A 23,705-nucleotide genomic window follows, 5' to 3' on the forward strand; every position below is an offset into this window, starting at 1 on the left:
AGGGCTGGTGATGTCACAATGAAGAGGCAGGGTTATTCTGGAGAGGGCTGGTGATGTCACAATGAAGAGGCGGGGTTATTCTGGGGAGGGCTGGTGATGTCACAATGAAGAGGCGGAGTTATTCTGGGGAGGGCTGGTGATGTCACAATGAAGAGGCGGGGTTATTCTGGAGAGGGCTGGTGAGGTCACAATGAAGAGGCGGGGTTATTCTGGAGAGGGCTGGTGATGTCACAATGAGGAGGCAGGGTTATTCTGGGGAGGGCTGGTGATGTCACACTGAAGAGGCAGGGTTATTCTGGGGAGGGCTGGTGATGTCACAGTGAAGAGGCAGGGTTATTCTGGGGAGGGCTGGTGATGTCACAGTGAAGAGGCAGGGTGTCACGGCTGTAAGTGAGCAACAAGAGCGTACACAGAGAATAGCAACTGACCGGACCCAAACTAGGGAGGATAAAGGGTGACCCCCTGCCAGACCCTAAAAGCTCTCCCTAAGCTGCTATGCCCATGTCCGGATCCAAATGGTGGATCGAGACATGCCCGCGTACCTGAGGCTGAAGACCGCTGAAACCCCTACAATAGTGGAAGGGGCACGGCCACCGGTGCCCTGCTCAGTATATGGACGGAACCGGGGTCGCCTCGGATCCAGTCAGCAAGTGACACAGAAACACACAATGTCTGAACACTTAACTGAGGTGCTGCAGCCGCAGTGAAGACAGATCCAAAGTCAGCAGACGATATCCGAAGTACTTGCATCAGCAGAACACAGATCCAGTGAAGAGAAGTCACACAGGTGAAGATACTCAAGCGAGAGATACAGCTCAAAATGAAGAGTATAATCCGCACCTCTACAAAGGAGGAGGGGTGATTTAAAGGCAGCGAAATCAAACACAGGAGGAAGGAAACCGAAAGTAAAGACCTCATCACAGAGGCGGAGAAACAGGGAAGAGAACTCCTCCAAGCTCTAGTAGTGACCTCATCACAGGGGTGTGGAAACAGAGCTGTGAGAACGTCTCAAAGCTCTGGTAGTGACACAGGGTTATTCTGGGGAGGGCTGGTGATGTCACAATGAAGACGCAGGGTTATTCTGGAGAGGGGGCTGGTGATGTCACAGTGAAGAGGCAGGGTTATTCTGGAGAGGGCTGGTGATGTCACAATGAAGAGACAGGGTTATTCTGGAGGGGGCTGGTGATGTCACAATGAAGACACAGGGTTATTCTGGAGAGGGCTGGTGATGTCACACTAAGGAGGCAGGGTCATTTTGGCGAGCACCAATGTCACAATTAGGAGACAGGGTTATCTGCAAAGGACTGGTGATGTCACAATGAGGAGGTAGAGCCATCTGGGGAGTACTAGTGATGTCACAGGGTCATTTTGGGGGGCACCAATGTCACAATGATGAGGCAAAGCTATCTGGAGAGGACAGGTGATGTCACAATGAGGAGGCAGAGTTATCTGGAGAGGACAGGTGATGTCACACACGCAGACAAGGTCATCTATGATGGACTGGTCATCTCATACAATTGTCTGAGATGGCTGGTGGTGTCACAATGAGGAGAGCGATATCTAGACACATGGCAGGGGCATCTGGGGAAAGCTGGTGACGTCACACAATTTTGTAAATGACGAGAACAATTCCCTCTGAATGTTTTGGTAATTTTCTTTTAATTCCTGTTACTCTGGCCAGATATACACACAAAAACAAATATAATGAATACTAAATCTGTAGCATTTCCCGCGGCTCGTGTCTTCTCTTCACATAACACAATAAGTTCCATTGCTTATCAAAACCCACATTCAAAAAATAACTGGGGGTCGAGGCACTGAGGAATCACTATAAAAATACAAAATTTCTTCATAGCAGCAATGTGGTTTATGGTAATATAAAAAGGGAGATAACCAACCAGTAAAAAGTTGCCCCTCCCCCCCAAAAAAATTCCATTAAAGACAAATTATGACTATGACGATAGGAACATAAAATAAAAGGTTGCATAAAACAAAATGTAATAAGTTGAGAACGTCACAGTTTTTATAAAAAGATCACTCTCATCGCGGCAGCAGTCCTGTACTCGCACCCGGGGTGGAGCCCGAGGCTGATGCAGGTGGACCACACTGCTGAGATTTATCTGCAGTACTGCTAGAATCCCCACCGGGGGAGCAATTTCACATCCTGAGGACTGAAGTTGGCGGCTGGTGCGGTACAGTTGACTACTTTGAGATCTGCAGATATGGTGAGCAGGATCGCAAAGCCTTGTTTTATTATTGCTGGTTTTCTTTTTAGCTCTTTACTGTACCTTATTCTGTACCAGGGACTCTCCTGAAACACTTTGTGCTGCTTTGGATCTGTAACTTTCCCACTGCCCACTCTTCACATCATGCCAATGTCCAATTATATAAAGGCCTGTGCTTAATTTGAGGACAGCAAGCCAATACCATTCACTCTAGAGTGCAGAGATGAGTATTTCTTTTTTGCATAGGTTTTTAGAAGCCCCACCCCTCGTCAATTAAGACCACAGCATCGCTGTATGTAAAAACGTCGGCACGCAGTAGACTCTTCAGGGCGGACATGGCCAATGCAGAGGATGACTTCAGAGATTTAAAAAAAAAAAAAAAAAAAAAAAAGAGAGAGAGAAAGAAACAAGGGTTTAGCCAGATACAGCCTTTGGTGGTTTGAGATGGTGCTGGGACTTCCTGCTAGGAGAGGGGAAGAAAGAGCTACCTTATTCACAGCTGCCATAAAAATCACATACTGTGAATAGAAAGACAATCCTGACATGTTTGCAGGGATCCTAGAGTGGTACCCATATGCATTAAATATAGGGGGATGACTACTAAAAGGCTGAAATAGGGTGTCAATCAAGATATCTCATTGTTATGGATCAAGTTATGTCTGACTAAATGAGGAGAGGTGCATCTACCAGATCAGATGACTACAAAGCAATGGCTCATCCCTACACTATGGGAAAGGTGGGGTTGGGGACATCTGGTCAATGGTCCTCCTGAAGCTACTTTTTGGTTGTGCGGTTCATCTTGTAAGGTTTGTTCTGGTTGAAGTTATCACAGTGATGAAATGAGAAGACTTTGTAAAGGAGAGCTTCCAGGCTAAGATTTTACTGCACCACTCAAGGCCATTACTGCCATCCTGGATGTCCTTATGCTTCTTAAACATTTTTTTTTAGTAATTTTGTAGAGTTGCCGTTGTGTGGGTCTGAATATTTGCCGGTTTGTGGTCCTTGGTGGAAGACTCTATAAGATCTTAAGTGACTGGGCTGAAGGTAGAGAATCTCCTCGTACTACGTCCGAATCTTACGCTTATCATCAAAGAGGCTCTTTAACATGTAAACCTGGAGGAAGGCCACAACGACCAGCACCCCAAGGTTGACGGCTGACCAGAAATTCACCCGGCCCAGGTTGCTCTCTTGCAGGTTGCGGTCTCTTGCTTCAAAGGCTCTGAGGACAGTCTGCATTTGCATACTCCTCTCCAGCCTGGACTTCATACTCTCTATGGATTCCTATCAAGAGAAGAGAAGACAATGAGGTCTACAAGGATGGGGGGGGGGGGGGGGGGGGTCTCGGAAATGGTTCATGAACAAAAATAAAGACACTACTAATGGACCTATTGCTTCTTCAGCCCCAGTCAGTGATAACTATTGCTGGGACTGACGATGGGGGGGTAATCAAATTGTTCACAGCATCACATCTGCTGTAATAGTTTCATACAGCAGAAATTCGGGGTTAATAAACAATAAAAAAAACAAAAAACATAGGCGTCAGCACATCCAGAAACACCAGTATTATCAAAATATTAAAAAAATAATGGCGTAATGAAAAAAAAAATCTAAATCAAATCAATATGGCCAATTTTCTGTTTTTTCATCGCTTCACCTACCCCCAAATTTTTTTTATAAAAACTGATCAAAAAGTCACACACCCCAAAATGGTATCGATAAAAACTACAGTTCGCCCTGCAAAAAATTAGCCCTCACACATCTCCATAGACGTAACAATAAAAAAGTTTTGGCGGTCAGAATTTTTTTCAGTATTAAAACACAAGAAAAACTTTACAAATAAGGTATCTTTGTAATCGTACTGCATAGGGAACACCGTAAAAACTTAACCCATAAAACTGTGGCGGAATTTAATTTTTATTCCAATTCCACCCCATTTGGAATTTTCTTCCAACTTCCCTCTACATCCTATGGAATATTAAATGGATCCAATAAAAAGTACAACTTGTCCTGCCAAAAAAATAAATAAAAAATAAGCCCTCATACGGCTATGTGAATGGAAAAATAAAAAAGTTATGGCTCTGGGAAGGCCAGGAGTACAAAAACTAAAAACACAAAAACTGGAAAATGACCATGTCAGGAAGGGGTTAAATATTCTTGGCCTTTATTTTTATTAATGTGTCCCCATTTTCTTCTCGGCTTGTTGAGGTGTTCCCCCGACGTGAGGATTTATTTTTAGCTTTACCTTAATGTCTTCTATCTTTATATCCAAAAGCTCATCCGGCTCCACTATATCCGCCCAGCTGTCCGGCTCGTCCTCCACCTGCTGGCCGTCAAAGATCAGCTCGAAGAACACCAGCTTCTCCGAGATGGTGCTGAAGGAGTTATCAAAGCAGATCATGTAATCCCCGGCCTCTGTGGGCTCCACCCTGTGCAACACAAAAGCAAAAAAAAAAAAAAAAAAAAAAAAAAGCTATAAAACTACAGGACAGAAAAAAAAAAAAAAAAAAAAACACATAACTAGTCTACACCAAAAATATAAGAATGCAATAAATATATAATTGGAATCAGGATTTCAACCCGTTTACTGGGTCTTTCATGACCCTAAAGACCCCCTTGAACCACCAGTCATATTAAACCCTTAAGGACGTGGCCTCGTTGCCCAGGTTTGGCCTGACCCACCCACGACGCCGGTTCTACAGAGCGAAGCACACATGCCTGCTCCTTCGGTGCCACTGGTCAATATTTGGCCGCAGTGGGGACGTGTTCCCCATGTGGGTAGTCACTGCTTCCCTCCACAGACCTGATGACAGGGTGGGGGGTGGGAATCAGGCCGAAAGGCCCCCCCAGACATGGACAATCCCCCCCCACCCATCGATAAATTTTGTAGGAGAAGGTGTATCTTTCTTATGGTATAATACCTGCAATCGGTAACCACCCACACTGCACCCATCGGCAGGGTCAACCCTATGAAACCGGACATACGACCTGAGGGGGTAGATCCTGCTGAGTAAAATGATACCCGTCTTGTGAAAATTGGTTGCAGTGTTCCCAGTAAAAAAAAAAAAAAATAACGGCTTCAGTGGACTGAGGGGGCGTGACCAGCATTGGAAAGCTGAGAGGCTAGGCTCCACCCCATGGTGCACTGAAGCCCTCATTTGCATAAATTGAATGTTTTCCCTCTGTGATACTACAACCGATTTTCACAGCGCAGGTGTAATTTTATCAGCAGGATCAACCCCACCATGCAGCGTGTCTGATTTAATAGAGATAATCCTGCTGATGGTCCCATAGAGAATGAATGGAGAAGCAGGGTGCATGCCCGACCTGCCACAGAGGAATGGGACCCCCCCCTGTTCTTAGTTTGGTGGGGGTCCAAGCGCTAGGACAGGGTTAACTTCAAACTTTGCATAACCCCTTTAACCTAGCCAGAGGTCAACAGTAGTTCACTTACGTGTGGACACCATCGGATCTCCTCCTCTCCATAATAAGAAGGATCCCGGATGGGGTGGTGACCGAGAAATCCACATCCAGTCCAGCTCCTCCAATCACCTGGTGAGAAAGTGATTACATCAGAGCGGAGAATACAGGGAGATTACAGCTCTGGAGTATAATACAGGATGTAACTCAGGATCCGTACAGGATAAGTAATGTAATGTATGTACATAGCAAGTCTACCAACAGAATAGTGAGTGCAGCTCTGGAGTATAATACAGGATATAACTCAGGATCAGTACAGGATAAGTAATGTAATGTATGTACATAGTGACTCCACCAGCAGAATAGGGAGTGCAGCTCTGGAGTATAATACAGGATGGAACGCAGGATCAGTACAGGATAAGTAATGTATGTACATAGTGACTCCACCAGCAGAATAGTGAGTACAGCTCTGGAGTATAATACAGGATGGAACGCAGGATTAAAGGGCTCATTCAGACCGTATATTTGTGTCCGCATCCCTTCAGCAATTTTGCGGGTCGGATGCCGACCCATTAATTTCAATGGGCCACAAAAGACACAAATGGCGCTCTGTGTACTGTCCACATTCGTACTTCCATTCCGCTGCCCTGCAAAAAAGATAGAGCGTGTCCTATACCTGTCCGCGGATAAAGATAGGCATTTGCATCATAGGACTGGCCGTTCCGTTCAGCAAAATGCAGAAGCCACATGGCCGGTATCCGTGTTTTGTGGATCTGCAATTTGCAAAACGGATACGGCGGTGTGAATGAGCCTCAGTATAAGTGATGCATGTCCACGTCTGCTACATACAATAATGTGAGCTGTGGGGACACAGGGTCCTGACTAGAAGGAAGATGGCAGCCATGCCTTTTTTGGGCAGGGAGCAGGCGGTGCCCCTTCAGTGACTGAATATGCCTGTCCCACTGGAGTCTGTGTTTGGTGCCCATGTACCCGCCTGTGGGGTGGTCCCTGTGTACTCACCAGGTCAGCCCTATATTCATGCCAGGTTAACGCCATGCACCCATCGGGTCTCAATCTGTATAGAGGGCAGCGTCAGTGTGCCCCCCCCCCGATGTATGCCATGTTACTGCCGTGTGCCCCCCCCGGTGTATGCCATGTTACTGCCGTGTGCCCCCCCGGTGTATGCCATGTTACTGCCGTGTGCCCCCCCGGTGTATGCCATGTTACTGCCGTGTGCCCCCCCGGTGTATGCCATGTTACTGCCGTGTGCCCCCCGGTGTATGCCATGTTACTGCCGCGTACCCCTGGTGTTACATTTTACTGCTGTGTGCTTCCTGTGTACCCCCAGTATATGCCATGTTACTGCCGTGTACCCCCCAGTATATGCCATGTTACTGCCGCGTACCCCCAGTGTCTGCCATGTATTCTCTGGCTGGTCCCCATATATCTGATAGTACCAGGTGTACCCAAATGACAGCTATATAGTATCCACCATACTGCACTACTACTACACCCATCATCCACACACCTATGCCATTACCTGGTACTCCACCTCCATGCTGACATTGTACAGCGCCGTCTGGTAGAAGCACTCCTGCCTCCCGGCCGGCAGCAGGAAGGTCAGCTCCGAGTCCTGAGGCTGGCTCAGCCCCGCGGAGACCAGGGGCAGCAGCACAAGCAACAGGCCGCGTACCGAAGCCATAAGCTCGGCTAAGATTCGGCTCCCACTTCTGAGGCGGCTTCCGCACACACAGCTCCGCCTCTCATTGGTCTCGACATCCGTCAGTCACCTCGCGCTCACTCCCCATTGGCCCGCGAGAAGACGGCTCAAGAGATGGCGCTCTCTTATTGGACGGCGAAGGTAATCCCCGCCCATCGGTTGATGGTCCATGTAAGGGCAAGAAGCTGACCTGTACCAATGAGATTGGTGGCGGAGACAGCGGTGTGTCCACGTCTGCTGCCGAGCGACCTCTGCTCCCGGGGCCGGGGGTGTACGTCCGACTGCAACCCAACATGACTCAAAACAATCAATATAACAATAATACAATAAGAGAATGATAAAAAAAAATAAGGAAAATAGGTAAAACCATTGAAAATATATAAAAAAATAGTGTTAGTTATATTTGTATGGAGCTATGATACTTGAATGCGTAATTATCCTGTGACTCGTTATATCTATGCTTACTGTGGTTTTCAATAAAAACAAATTGAACCATAAAAAAATAGTGTTAGGCTCAGTTCATACGTGGAGAATTTGGGGCGGATTTCAGCGGGAAATCCACGAACGATCCCTTTCATGCGCAGTCATTGCGCGGCTGCCTGGCCCTGTTATTCTGCGCCGGCGCCATGGATCTATAGTCAGCGCGTGCGCAGTAACCATTTCCTTTGGATTCACTGCGCATGTACCATTCAAGCTGAGGTGACCGCTGCGGCCTGTGGTTGGCTGCAGCGGTCACGGGCCGCCTATTATTATCATTATTGGCTCCTAGGCTGACCAACCCCTTTAAATCGAGCTGCAATACCAAGCACAGCCACTGTGCGGCGCTGTGTTCGGTGTACTATTAGGAGGCCTCAGCCACGCTGTCAGAAACCGGGCCCCCACTGATCTAACCCTGAGGCTCGGCCATCAATACTTGATGACTTGAACATTGATGACGACCGATGAAAGGTTTGTGGTGCCCTCCTCAATGAGTGGCTGTGTCTGGTACTGCAGCTTGTCCCATTCTAATCATTATATATGAAGTCTCGCTGCGCTGATTCGTTCCAGATAGTGATGAGCGAATCGAACTGCACGAAGTGGAATTCAATCCGAATTTCAGGAAGAATCCAAGTGGCTGCAAAGCCAAATTTCCTCGTGCTTTGTGGTAACGAATCGATTTTCCCTGAATGGCGGTAAAATAAATCAATAAATCATAGTTTCCTCATCCGTTGGAGCGCGAAGAGCTGGCCGCCATCTTGAATAAAGATCCCACACAAAATTCTATGACGTCATTACGGGCTGTGTGAGATTTCACGCTGGATCTACAATCAAGATGGCGGCGGCCGGACGTTCGCGATCAAATGGATGAGGGTAAGTATGATTTTATTCAGTTTTTTATTTTACCCTGTATTATCAAGGTCAGATGCCGCGATCAGCTATAAACGCGGTATCTGAGGGGTACAATAACTCCCTGTCATCGCACCCACTACTTACAAAAAAACTGGTTCTCAGCATTCTGCTGGGACAGTTGCTGGATTTATCAGACGTTCTGGCTTATCCATTGCTGAAATGAAGGAATTCCACTGTTCTATAAAAATATATGGCGATAAAATGATACTATTCTGACTGAACGCAGCCACCACTAGGGGGAGCTCACTGCGAATGGATTTATTCAGCTAGTATTGAACTCAATGGGAGATGTATAAATCTGCGTGTAGTGAGCTCCCCCTGGTGGTGGCTGCAAGTAAAAGCAGGAAAGCAGTTAAGTGTGAGCCTTTATGTTACTGTAGAGGTCTAGGGAAGCATTTTGGGGGCAAAATTGTTAACTAAAATGTTTTGGGATGGATTGGTACCGCACAGCCGTTCTCCATCTCGCTGGCATGGGCATGTAGGTCAGGTGATATTGTGACCTACCTTTAAAAAGTAATAATATAAAATATATATAAAAAAGTATAAAAACGTGAAGACCTGCGGGGTGTGAGCGGTGGTGGAGAGAGGTGTCCTGGTGCACACAGGCTGTATTGTACTCGGCTGTTGGCGCCGTCAGGCATCTCCACGTGATCCTGCTCATTGCTACAAGTCGGTTTTTTTCACAACTTTGTGGTCACCTATAGTTCCCTATTCCTGGGTGTGGTGACGAAGACTGCGAGACTCACATCTCAGCCAGAGCAGAGGCATGGGGCTGCTGATAGCACTAGGTAAGTGGTGTCTCATTGAGTGGTAGGTGTGGCCTCAGGGTGTGACTGCTACCTGTCCACCACGGTCACATATAGCCGTAGAGTTCTCAGGATCTGGTGCTTTATAACTGTAGATGATGGGGGTATGGATTTATGGTCGCCCTTGGTAGGCCACAGGGACAGCGGGCTGGCAATCTCTGGTGAATAGAAGGAAGGAGTGGTTATTACAGCTCTGACGTTGACTATATGAAGAGAGCTCCAGTTAGGCGAGCAGTTAGATCCATTCCTGATGTCCACTGGTGGTAGGGGTTTATGCTCTCCAGAAGGTTCTCTAGAAAGGATTTCTACCTGAGATCTGGTGGGTCTGTGGATTAGTTTACATTACTGGTTAACCAGTGGTAGGAGGGGGTATAGATTGCAGCCCCTGGTGCCCAGGGCAGTGGTCTGTATAATATATAATGTCCAGGGGTGGTAGTGGGATTGATGATATTCCCTGGTGTCCAGGGCCCATAGGTGGTAATATTTCTTTAAGGTGGTCTATATCATCTGGTGTCCGGTCAGGAGGTTGGAAGGGCCAGGATATACCAGCTGGTGTCCAATGAAGTGAGGTCATCTATGGCCAGTAACCAGATCAGATGATTTATTTGTGTTCTTTACTCCCTCAGGTCTGATTGGAATGAAGCTTGTTGTGGTGACCTCAGGTAAGACCTGCAGAGTTTTTATCTACAGTAAGACCAGGATACCACCACATGTACAACCGTATTCACTTTCTGAAACCATTTACATGCAGAATTAATCTACATAAACAGTAGATTTATAATGTAAATATATTATCATGTACTGATCCTGAGTTATATCCTGTATTATTGTCACAGTGTAGGGGGAGGGGAGGAACACCAGAAGGACAACAGAAGGAAAATGACCAGGAACTAGGCCTCAAGGCTGGGGAAAGGGAAATGGTGACCACCTAAGGAAACCCTAAACCTAACCCTGACTCCTGTCCGTATGAATAGACCCTGAAGGTGGCAATATTCATACACCGGAAACCTAGGCCCTAGTAACCCTGAATATCCCTAAGATTAGTGACAGGGTCCGAGACTACTGGTTCATTCCCAGATGATCGAACCAGCGTCTCCCTGAAGCCTAGTAAACAACGAGCAAATAGGAGCAACAAAATACCAAGAGAAGCACACTTGTCTTAAATAGAAAATGGATGAGCAGGAACTCAGATGAGGACCACACACCAGCTCTTCCAACTCCAGGCAGAGAATATCAACCGCATGGTATAAAGTGTGAGACCAAACTAAATAGAGGAGCAGTAATGACCACAAGCTACACCTGAGATAAGAGGTGTGGTCATTACCAACAACAACACTGCAATGAGTGAAAACAGATAGGCTGTCAGATAACCTAACGTGCAGCCAGTCTCTCAGATCGTCTAACCTCTGTCACTGGAGGGACCGTGATAATTATACTCCAGAGCTGCACTCAATATTCAGCTGGTGAAGTCACTATATACACACATTACTTATCCTGTACTGATCCTGAGTTACATCTTGTATTATACTACAGAGCTGCACTCACTATTATACTGTGACATCACTGTGTTTATTATCCTTGTACTGTGACATCACTGTGTTTATTATCCTTGTACTGTGACATCACTGTGTTTATTATCCCTGTACTGTGACATCACTGTGTTTATTATCTCTGTACTGTGACATCACTGTGTTTATTATCCCTGTACTGTGACATCACTGTGTTTATTATCCCTGTACTGTGACATCACTGTGTTTATTATCTCTGTATTGTGACATCACTGTGTTTATTATCCCTGTACTGTGACATCACTGTGTTTATTATCCCTGTACTGTGACATCACTGTGTTTATTATCTCTGTACTGTGACATCACTGTGTTTATTATCCCTGTACTGTGACATCACTGTGTTTATTATCCTGTACTGTGACATCGCTGTGTTTATTATCTCTGTACTGTGACATCACTGTGGTTTTATTATCTCTGTACTGTGACATCACTGTGTTATTATCTCTGTACTGTGACATCACTGTGTTGATTATCCCTGTACTGTGACATCACTGTGTTTATTATCTCTGTACTGTGACATCACTGTGTTTATTATCCCTGTACTGTGACATCACGTGTGTTTATTATCTCTGTACTGTGACATCACTGTGTTTATTATCTCTGTACTGTGACATCACTGTGTTTATTATCTCTGTACTGTGACATCACTGTGTTTATTATCCCTGTACTGTGACATCACTGTGTTATTATCTCTGTACTGTGACATCAGCTGTGTTTATTATCTCTGTACTGTGACATCCTGTGTTTATTATCTCTGTACGGTGACATCACTGTGTTTTTATCTCTGTACGTGACATCACTGTGTTTATTATCTCTTGTACTGTGACATCACTGTGTTATTATCTCTGTACTGTGACATCAGCTGTGTTTATTATCTCTGTACTGTGACATCACTGTGTTTATTATCTCTGTACTGTGACATCACTGTGTTTATTATCTCTGTACTGTGACATCACTGTGTTTATTATCCCTGGACTGTGACATCACTGTGTTTATTATCTCTGTACTGTGACATCACTGTGTTATTATCTCTGTACTGTGACATCACTGTGTTTATTATCCCTATACTGTGACATCACTGTGTTATTATCCCTGTACTGTGCATCACTGTGTTATTATCCCTGTACTGTGACTCACTGTGTTTATTATCTCTGTACTGTGACATCACTGTGTTTATTATCCCTGTACTGTGACATCACTGTGTTTATTATCCCTGTACTGTGACATCACTGTGTTATTATCCCTGTACTGTGACATCACTGTGTTTATTATCCCTGTACTGTGACATCACTTGGTGTTTATTATCCCTGTACTGTGACATCACTGTGTTATTATCCTGTACTGTGACATCAACTGTGTTTATTATCCCTGTACTGTGACATCACTGTGTTTATTATCTCCTGTACTGTGACCATCACTGTGTTTATTATCTCTGTACTGTGACATCACTGTGTTTATTATCCTCTGTACTGTGACATCACTGTGTTTATTATCTCTGTACTGTGACATCACTGTGTTTATTATCTCTGTACTGTGACATCACTGTGTTATTACTCCTGTACTGTGACATCACTGTGTTTATTATCCCTGTACTGTGACATCACTGTGTTATATCTCCTGTACTGTGACATCACTGTGTTTATTATCCCTGTACTGTGACATCACTGTGTTTATTATCTCTGTACTGTGACATCACTGTGTTTATTATCCCTGTACTGTGACATCACTGTGTTTATTATCCTGTACTGTGACATCACTGTGTTTATTATCCCTGTACTGTGACATCACTGTGTTATTATCTCTGTACTGTGACATCACTGTGTTTATTATCCCTGTACTGTGACATCACTGTGTTTATTATCCCTGTACTGTGACATCACTGTGTTTATTATCCTGTACTGTGACATCACTGTGTTTATTATCTCTGTACTGTGACATCACTGTGTTTATTATCCCTGTACGTGACATCACTGTGTTTATTATCCTGTACTGTGACATCACTGTGTTTATTATCCCTGTACTGTGACATCACTGTGTTTATTATCCTGTACTGTGACATCACTGTGTTTATTATCCCTGTACTGTGACATCACTGTGTTATTATCTCTGTACTGTGACATCACTGTGTTTATTATCCTGTACTGTGACATCACTGTGTTTATTATCCCTGTACTGTGACATCACTGTGGTTTATTATCCTGTACTGTGACATCACTGTGTTTATTATCTCTGTACTGTGACATCACTGGTTTATTATCCCTTACTGTGACATCACTGTGTTTGACATCACTGTGTTTATTATCCCTGTACTGTGAACATCACTGTGTTTATTATCCTGTACTGTGACATCACTGTGTTTATTATCCCTGTACTGTGACATCACTGTGTTTATTATCCCTGTACTGTGCATCACTGTGTTATTATCCTGTACTGTGACATCACTGTGTTTATTATCCCTGTACTGTGACATCACTGTGTTTATTATCCCTGTACTGTGACATCACTGTGTTTATTATCCTGTACTGTGACATCACTGTGTTTATTATCCCTGTACTGTGACATCACTGTGTTTATTATCCTGTACTGTGACATCACTGTGTTTATTATCCCTGTACTGTGACATCACTGTGTGTTATTATCTCTGTACTGTGACATCACTGTGTTATTATCCCTGTACTGTGACATCACTGTGTTTATTATCCTCTGTACTGTGACATCACTGTGTTTATTATCCCTGTACTGTGACATCACTGTGTTTATTATCCCTGTACTGTGACATCACTGTGTTTATTATCCCTGTACTGTGACATCACTGTGTTTATTATCCTGTACTGTGACATCACTGTTTTATTATCCCTGTACTGTGACATCACTGTGTTTATTATCCTGTACTGTGACATCACTGTGTTTATTATCCCTGTACTGTGACATCACTGTGTTTAATTCCCTGTACTGTGACATCACTGTGTTTATTATCCTCGGTACTGTGACATCACTGTGTTTATTATCCCTGTACTGTGACATCACTGTGTTTATTATCCCTGTACTGTGACATCACTGTGTTTATATCCCTGTACTGTGACATCACTGTGTTTATTATCCTGTACTGTGACATCACTGTGTTTATTATCCCTGCACTGTGAACATCACTGTGTTTATTATCCTGTACTGTGACATCACTGTGTTTATTATCCTGTACTGTGACATCACTGTGGTTTATTATCCTCTGTACTGTGACATCACTGTGTTTATTATCCCTGTACTGTGACATCACTGTGTTTATTATCCCTGTACTGTGACATCACTGTGTTTATTATCCCTGTACTGTGACATCACTGTGTTTATTATCCCTGTACTGTGACATCACTGTGTTTATTATCCCTGTACTGTGACATCACTGTGTTTATTATCCCTGTACTGTGACATCACTGTGTTTATTATCTCTGTACTGTGACATCACTGTGTTATTATCCCTGTACTGTGACATCACTGTGTTATTATCCCTGTACTGTGACATCACTGTGTTTATTATCCCTGTACTGTGACATCACTGTGTTTATTATCCCTGTACTGTGACCTCACTGTTTATTATCCCTGTACTGTGACATCACTGTGTTTATTATCTCTGTACTGTGACATCACTGTGTTTATTATCTCTGTACTGTGACATCACTGTGTTTATTATCCCTGTACTGTGACATCACTGTGTTTATTATCCCTAGTACTGTGACATCACTGTGTTTATTATCCCTGTACTGTGACATCACTGTGTTATTATCTTACTGTGGCCATCCTGTACTGTGACATCACTGTGTTTATTATCCCTGTACTGTGACATCACTGTGTTTATTATCTCTGTACTGTGACATCACTGTGTTTATTATCTCTGTACTGTGACATCACTGTGTTTATTATCCTGTACTGTGACATCACTGTGTTTATTATCCCTGTACTGTGACATCACTGTGTTGTATTATCCCTGTACTGTGACATCACGGTGTTTATTATCCTGTACTGTGACATCACTGTTTTAGTAGCCTGTACTGTGACATCACTGTGTTATTTATCCCTGTACTGTGACATCACTGTGTTATTATCTCTGTACTGTGACATCACTGTGTTTATTATCCCTGTACTGTGACATCACTGTTGTTATTATCTCTGTACTGTGACATCACTGTTGTTATTATCTCTGTACTGTGACATCACTGTGTATTATTATCTCTGTACTGTGACATCACTGTGTATTTAATCCTGTACTGTGACATCACTGTGTTATTATCCCTGTACTGTGACATCACTGTGTTTATTATCCTGTACTGTGACATCACTGTGTTTATTATCTCTGTACTGTGACATCACTGTGTTTATTATCTCTGTACTGTGACATCACTGTGTTTATTATCCTGTACTGTGACATCACTGTGTTTATTATCCTGTACTGTGACATCACTGTGTTTATTATCCTGTACTGTGACATCACTGTGTTTATTATCCCTGTACTGTGACATCACTGTGTTTATCCTGTACTGTGACATCACTGTGTTTTTATCCTGTACTGTGACATCACTGTGTTTATTATCCTGTACTGTGACTCACTGTGTTTATATCCTGTACTGTGACATCACTGTGTTTATTATCCCTGTACTGTGACATCACTGTGTTTATTATCCTGTACTGTGACATCACTGTGTTTTATCCCTGTACTGTGACATCACTGTGTATTATCCTGTACTGTGACATCACTGTGTTTTTATCCTGTACTGTGACATCACTGTGTTTATTATCCTGTACTGTGACATCACTGTGTTTATTATCCCTGTACTGTGACATCACTGTGTTTATTATCTGTACTGTGACATCACTGTGTTTTTATCCCTGTACTGTGACATCACTGTGTTTATCCTGTACTGTGACATCCTGTGTTATTATCTCTGTACTGTGACATCACTGTGTATTTTATCCCTGTACTGTGACATCACTGTGTATTTTATCTCTGTACTGTGACATCACTGTGTTTATTATCTCTGTACTGTGACATCGCTGTGTTTATTATCTCTGTACTGTGACATCACTGTGTTTATTATCCTGTACTGTGACATCACTGTGTTTATTTATCAAAAAGTGCTATTCACACAGCTAATCAAACAGTTAACTCTTTGTGACAGAATGTCTCAATATGTTTTTTTAATAAAAACCAATAGAATTTTATTTTTTAGCCCAAAATGCAATCTCAAAAAATGCTCCGAAGGTGTACATGGCTTTTAAGAATCACTTATAGCAGAAATTGTCTTATAGTAATGTAGATGTAGTAAGTAGCAATGTAGTTCACTTTTTTACGCCTTTTATGCCCCTTTTTTTTATTATCTGCTCGGCTCTCCCACGTGACCGCACAGACTCTCCGGTTCACAGAGTCTCTTCTTTTTGGACAGGACCTCTGCTAGTCTGTGTATATCTATAAGAGCTTCAGTGTAGGGAAAGGAAACTAACTGCGCTGCCATGTACCCTCTATACCAGGCATCCTCAATCTGCGGCCCTCCAGCTGTTGCAAAACTACAACTCCCAGCATGCCCGAACAGCCTACAGGTATCAGCCTACAGCAGGGCATTGTGGGAGTTGTAGTTTTACAACAGTTGGAGGGCCGCAGTTTGAGGATGCCTGGTCTATACATTACTATTTGATGAATAGATAACATATTTGGCTGTAGCATTTCTTTTAATGTAATAAGTCACAATGCAATGCTCAGTAACTTAAGGAGACTTTTTTTTTTCTTATACAGTTTACACAAATAACACAGAAGTTTTACCTCCACCGCAATTATCCTTGATGACTTCAGGAACCATCTATATGGGCCAAAACGTAGAAATGCAATGCACAGCGCCAGCAGATCTCCCAGAAGGCAGATTCTTCCTGATAGCCTACAGCAGTGGGCAGAATCTCCAGACAGTACAAGCTCCTGAGACGAGGAATAGCGTGAGCTTTACTATTGAAAGTTCTTACACCCTGAAGTCAATAGAGTATGTCTGTCAGTACCAGTGCTATGTGGGAACAGAGATCCAGACATCCGAACTCAGCAATATCCTCTCCATGACTCTTTCTGGTGAGTATTCTGCTCTAAGTATATAACTGTTGTACTACTCCCATAAGCACAATTTATCTGCTATAACAGTCATCCTATGTAGAAGAATCTAATTAAACCATATAATACCAATCTGTATCTAGAATATTACTATAATACTGCCTCCTATGCACAAGAATATAATTACTATAATACTGCCTCCTTTGCAAGAATATAACTACTATAATACTGCTCTTATGTACAAGAATATATGCCATCCTTCATATAAGATAGGGCCACGGGATATTTATAGTATTCAGTATATTGGGCAGACTAGATGGGCCAAATGGTTCTTATCTGCCGACACATTCTATGTTTCTATGTTTCTACTATAATACTGCTCCTATGTTCAAGAATATAACTGCTATAATACTGCTCCTATGTACAAGAATATAACTTCTATAATACTGCCTCCTATGTACAAGAATATAACTACTATAATACTGCCTCCTATGTACAAGAATATAACTACTATAATACTGCTCCTATGTACAAGAATATAAATACTATAATACTGCTCCTATGTACAAGAATATAACTACTATAATACTGCTCCTATGTACTAGAATATAACTACTATAATACTGCTCCTATGTACAAGAATATAACTACTATAATACTGCTCCTATGTACAAGAATATAACTACTATAATACTGCTCTTATGTACAAGAATATATGCCATCCTTCATATAAGATAGGGCCACGGGATATTTCTAGTATTCAGTATATTGGGCAGACTAGATGGGCCAAATGGTTCTTATCTGCCGACACATTCTATGTTTCTACTATAATACTGCTCCTATGTTCAAGAATATAACTGCTATAATACTGCTCCTATGTACAAGAATATAACTTCTATAATACTGCTCCTATGTACAAGAATATAACTACTATAATACTGCTCCTATGTACAAGAATATAACTACTATAATACTGCTCCTATGTACTAGAATATAACTACTATAATACTGCCTCCTATGTACAAGAATATAACTACTATAATACTGCTCCTATGTACAAGAATATAACTACTATAATGCTGCTCCTATGTACAAGAATATAACTACTATAATACTGCTCCTATGTACAAGAATATAACTACTATAATACTGCTCCTATGTACAAGAATATAACTACTATAATACTGCTCCTATGTACAAGAATATAACTACTATAATACTGCTCCTATGTACTAGAATATAACTACTATAATACTGCTCCTATGTACAAGAATATAACTACTATAATACTGCTCCTATGTACTAGAATATAACTACTATAATACTGCTCCTATGTACAAGAATATAACTACTATAATACTGCTCCTATGTACTAGAATACAGCTACTATAATACTGCCTCCTATGTACAAGAATATAACTACTATAATGCTGCTCCTATGTACAAGAATATAACTACTATAATACTGCTCCTATGTACAAGAATATAACTACTATAATACTGCTCCTATGTACAAGAATATAACTACTATAATACTGCTCCTATGTACTAGAATATAACTGCTATAATACTGCTCCTATGTACAAGGATATAACTACTATAATACTGCCTCCTATGTACAGGAATATAACTACTATAATACTGCTCCTATGTACAAGAATATAACTACTATAATACTGCTCCTATGTACTAGAATATAACTGCTATAATACTGCTCCTATGTACAAGGATATAACTACTATAATACTGCTCCTATGTACTAGAATATAACTGCTATAATACTGCTCCTATGTACAAGGATATAACTACTATAATACTGCCTCCTGTGTACAAGAATATAACTACTATAATACTGCTCATATGTACAAGAATATAACTACTATAATACTGCTCCTATGTACAATAATATAACTACTATAATACTGCTCCTACGTACAAGAATATAACTACTATAATACTGCTCCTATGTACTAGAATACAGCTACTATAATACTGCCTCATATGTACAAGAATATAACTACTATAATACTGCCTCCTATGTACAAGAATATAACTACTATAATGCTGCTCCTATGTACAAGAATATAACTACTATAATACTGCTCCTATGTACAAGAATATAACTACTATAATACTGCTCCTATGTACAAGAATATAACTACTATAATACTGCTCCTATGTACTAGAATATAACTGCTATAATACTGCTCCTATGTACAAGGATATAACTACTATAATACTGCCTCCTATGTGCAGGAATATAACTACTATAATACTGCTCCTATGTACAAGAATATAACTACTATAATACTGCTCCTATGTACTAGAATATAACTGCTATAATACTGCCTCCTATGTGCAGGAATATAACTACTATAATACTGCTCCTATGTACAAGGATATAACTACTATAATACTGCTCCTATGTACTAGAATATAACTGCTATAATACTGCTCCTATGTACAAGGATATAACTGCTATAATACTGCCTCCTGTGTACAAGAATATAACTACTATAATACTGCTCATATGTACAAGAATATAACTACTATAATACTGCCTCCTATGTACAAGAATATAACTACTATGGGGCGGAGCTTGACCTTGGAGCTGCATGGCTGCTTGTTCCTGAGCTCCTCTCCCTGGCAGCTATTATAGCCCCTATTATTAGCTATTTACTCGGTGCCAATGGGGAAACCAGGCAAGGATCGTCACCCTGAGACACCAGAGCCGACTGGGGCCCGTTCCAGGCAACCTGAGATGGATAAATTCCTTAAGAAACAGTCCAGGACTCCTGCTGCTGAAGTCTCCAAGAGGGCGCGGCAGCTCTCTGAAGCAGAGGAAGGCTCTGACGCAGGAAGCACTTCTGATGTTTCTGATTGCAGACCACTGCGAAAGAGCTCCTCACTCTCCAAAGCAGATCTCAGGGACATTCTGGAATCTGCTCTTGCACCTCTTAAAAAGGACTTGGAGGAGATAATAGGAGACCTGCGGCAGATTGGGAATCGTGTGGAGTCCCTGGAGCTAGCACAGGACGCCATCCTGGTGCATGAGGGTAAGACCAGCGCAGCCCTGCAAACCCACAGAGACTTGCTAAACGATGCGCTGATGCGCATAGAGGATCAGGAGAACCGGAGCCGGCGGCGAAATATTCGCATCTGCGGCCTACCCGAAAATATTGCGATTGACGCGCTTCATTCAGTCGCATGCAAAATTTTCTCCTCCCTGCTGGGAGCTGAGAGAGCAGCTCCGATTGTGATCGAGTGCATCCACAGGGCCTTAAGGCCCAAGCCGAAACCTGGTGAGCCGCCGCGGGATGTAGTATGCGGCATCCTAAGCTATGTGGACACTGCTGCACTGCTCAAGGCGGGAAGGGAGGCCGACCGCATCATGTACGGTGAGACCCCAGTCCTTTTCTTCCAGGACCTGGCCCCCTCCACCTTAGCCAAGAGGTGCATCGTGAAGCCGCTCCTAGAGGCCCTTAAAGCCACAGCTACGCCATTCCGATGGCTCTATCCCTTCGGTCTGGCCATTTTGAAAAATGGGAGGCAGTATACGGTGCGGACCCCGGGTGACCTGAAAGCTATTTGGGGCCCTCTTGGGATTGAACCCATCACAGTTCCCTCGTGGATGCCGGCTGATCAAGGGGACCCCCTGCTTACCCCTCCGGGTATAGATTTGTGGCAGCAAGTTTCACCTTCCAGAGCTGGGAAACAAGGAAAAGGCCGGTCACCAGCACCTGTTACCTGACTTTGTTCCGGGAAGCGCTGAAGGCGCTTTTGTTCACTCTCCACTGAGTTCAATGTTCTGTGACTTTGCTGGGTCCCAAGACATAGGAGCTCTGTCTGGCTCTGTCTGAGCTGAATTTTCATCGTTTGTCCATTGGTTTCGGACTTATTTTAGGTCTTGGCCCACTGCCCCGTTCTCATGGGTTTTGGGCCTGACCCTATGCTTTACTACCTTGCCTGCATGAGACGCAGGTTACGAGCTGTGCATTAGAGCACTGATTGCACTGTTAGTTATGCGGGGGTTATATGTCTGCATTATTGTCAGTTATGTTACTGATTATGTCCTCTCCCTCACCCCCTTCCTTTCCACCCCCGGTGGCCCCACAGGAGCCCCCTCTGATAGATCCCGGCTGTTTGCCGCTATAAGAAAGGATCTCCATTGTGTCAGATGCTGGGTGGGGTCACGTTCTCCCTGTCCATGGGGAGACATTCTTTGTTATTTGGGTTGTATTACTGTCTCATTTGTTATGTTTTTTCTTTTGACTTTCCTTTCCTCCTCTTTCCTCCCTTTCTTCCTCTTACTCCGTCCGTGGCTTTCCAGACTGGATGTCCTCTTGCTCTGGGCCGACAGGCCTCCTCTGTCTTCACTATGGCCTCTGTTGTAGTTGCCTCACTGAATGCCAAGGGTCTGAACGAGCCATGTAAGCGGTCTCAGGTGCTCTCTTTGTTACTGAAAGATGAGGCCTCCGTTGTATTCCTCCAAGAAACTCATTTTAAATCAGGGAAGATCCCGAAATTGTCCCAAAACGCATTCCCACAATGGTTTCATAGCTCTTTTGCCTCGGCTAGCAGGGGCGTCAGCGTGGCCGTCCACAAGCGCCTACCCTTCAAACACTCCGCTGTCCTTGCGGACACTGATGGTCGCTTCTTGTTCGTTAAGGGGCACATCGCTGACGCGCCTGTTACCCTGGCTAATTTATATGCCCCTAATAGGGGTCAGATCCCCTGGCTCGTCCGGACTCTTGAGCAATTACAGGCTTTTAGTGAGGGCATGCTTATACTAGGAGGTGACTTTAATGTGACTATGGAGCCAGGCCTTGACTCGTCCTCTCAGAGGTCTGAGTTGTCCCACAAACTTCTGCGACGTCTGAAGACTGCGCTGAAGAAGTTGCGGGTTATTGATGTGTGGCGCACTATGCATCCCTCTGGTAGGGATTATACGTTTTATTCAAACGCTAAAAAATCCTTCCATAGGTTGGACTACTTGTTTTTATCCTCCCCCCATATTTCTCAGGTGGTAGACACGAGGATTGGGAACATTACGCTTTCTGATCACGCCCCAGTATTTCTCCGAGTGTCTATGACAGCTCTTCCTAAACGTGAGAGAATATGGCGTCTTAATGACACGTTGATTTCCGACCCTACCAATGCAGCTAGAATCTCCCGGATTATGTCTGAATTCTTCTCTCTTAATGCAGTGGGCGACCCTCCTCCCTCTCCCTCCATTTTGTGGGAGTCTCATAAGGCGGTGGTTAGAGGAGAATTAATTTCCCTGGGCTCGCATGTTAAAAAGTTGCGCTCCAAGGCTGTAGATGACCTGCTGTCCCGCATAGCGAGTCTTGAACTGACCCATAAGCAAACCCAGGCTCAGGCTGTGGCTGCTGAATTAGCGGAGGCCAGGACGGGACTGAAAAACTTGCTCAACGCCAAATCAGCGAAACTTATATTCCGCTCCAGGTTTAAAGCTTATGCCCATGGGAACAAAGGTAATAAACTGATGTCTGCCATGGCTAAGCAACGTCACGTGGATTCATTTATCCCTGCTATTCTAGATGCGAAAGGCAATAAGCACAAGTCGACTCACGATATAGCGAAAGCGTTTAGTGCTTTTTATGCGGATCTATATAACCTCTCCACTCCAGACCGTCCTGGTTCAGCCTCTATTGAGCAAGCCACAGATGAGTTCCTGTCCACTCTGAAGCTGCCCTCTGTCAGTCCCCTGCAAGCTTCCCAACTAGTCGCCCCTGTATCAAGAGAGGAAATTGGCAAGGTCCTTTCCTCCATTCCTTCAGGCAAAAGTCCAGGCCCGGATGGACTCCCTATATCGTATTACAAGACCTTCAAAGACGTTTTGACCCCTCACTTTCAGGCACTTTGTAATTTCCTCCTGACTGGAGGTTCTCTACCCCCCCAAACGTTAGAGGCCCACATAACTATAATCCATAAAGAAAACAAAGACCCCCTCCACTGTGGCAGTTATCGCCCGATTTCACTGCTAAATGCGGACGTCAAGTGGTGGGCCAAGATACTGGCGCAGCGAATACAGCTGATCCTGCCGGATCTTATTGATAGCGAGCAAGTGGGGTTTGTGCGTGGCAGACAGGGCTGTGAAAACACGATACGTTTGCTCCATCTTATGGATTGGGCTAGAAGCTCCTCTACGCCTCTTGCTTTGCTGAGCACGGACGCGGAGAAGGCCTTCGACAGGGTCGGTTGGCATTATATGTCACGGGCCCTGTCGAGGTTTGGTTTCCCAGATTCGTTTATATCTGCGATCTTCACTCTGTATTCAGCCCCGTCTGCCAGACTCAAAATAAATGGTACACTCTCTCCCTCCTTTTCCATATCCAATGGGACGAGGCAGGGGTGTCCCCTCTCCCCATCTCTGTTTGTCATAGTGATGGAGACTTTGCTGTGTAAGATCCGGCAGGATCCTGCGGTTAGGGGCTTGACCATTGATTCTCGGACCCACTTGGCAGCCGCATTTGCAGA

General features: G+C 43.7%; 2 protein-coding genes across 3 annotated transcripts in view; one reads left to right on the plus strand and one right to left on the minus strand.

The window, feature by feature from the left end:
• Positions 1–1,636: 1,636 nt before the first annotated feature.
• TMED1 (transmembrane p24 trafficking protein 1) lies at positions 1,637–7,393 on the minus strand. The gene is made up of 4 exons (XM_044282826.1): positions 7,183–7,393; positions 5,677–5,774; positions 4,468–4,651; positions 1,637–3,506 (listed from the first exon to the last, which is right to left on the minus strand). The coding sequence occupies exons 1-4, from the start codon at positions 7,342–7,344 to the stop codon at positions 3,288–3,290; spliced, it is 663 nt and encodes a 220-aa protein (XP_044138761.1). The 5' UTR covers positions 7,345–7,393; the 3' UTR covers positions 1,637–3,287.
• A 2,072-nt stretch (positions 7,394–9,465) lies between these two features.
• Positions 9,466–23,705, plus strand: part of LOC122927199 — a 33,165-nt gene continuing 18,925 nt past the window's right edge. The window contains exons 1-3 of one of the 2 annotated variants that reach the window (XM_044278826.1): positions 9,466–9,539; positions 10,184–10,219; positions 16,905–17,225. In XM_044278826.1, coding sequence (XP_044134761.1) covers positions 9,518–9,539; positions 10,184–10,219; positions 16,905–17,225 — 379 coding nt within the window. In that variant the 5' untranslated portion in view covers positions 9,466–9,517. Of the gene's footprint in view, positions 9,540–9,770; positions 9,877–10,183; positions 10,220–16,904; positions 17,226–23,705 lie in introns of those variants that run through there. The other variant, XM_044278825.1, reaches the window with a different exon arrangement.

This window comes from Bufo gargarizans, chromosome 2 (genome assembly GCF_014858855.1).
Source record: "Bufo gargarizans isolate SCDJY-AF-19 chromosome 2, ASM1485885v1, whole genome shotgun sequence".
Lineage (NCBI taxonomy): Eukaryota > Metazoa > Chordata > Amphibia > Anura > Bufonidae > Bufo > Bufo gargarizans.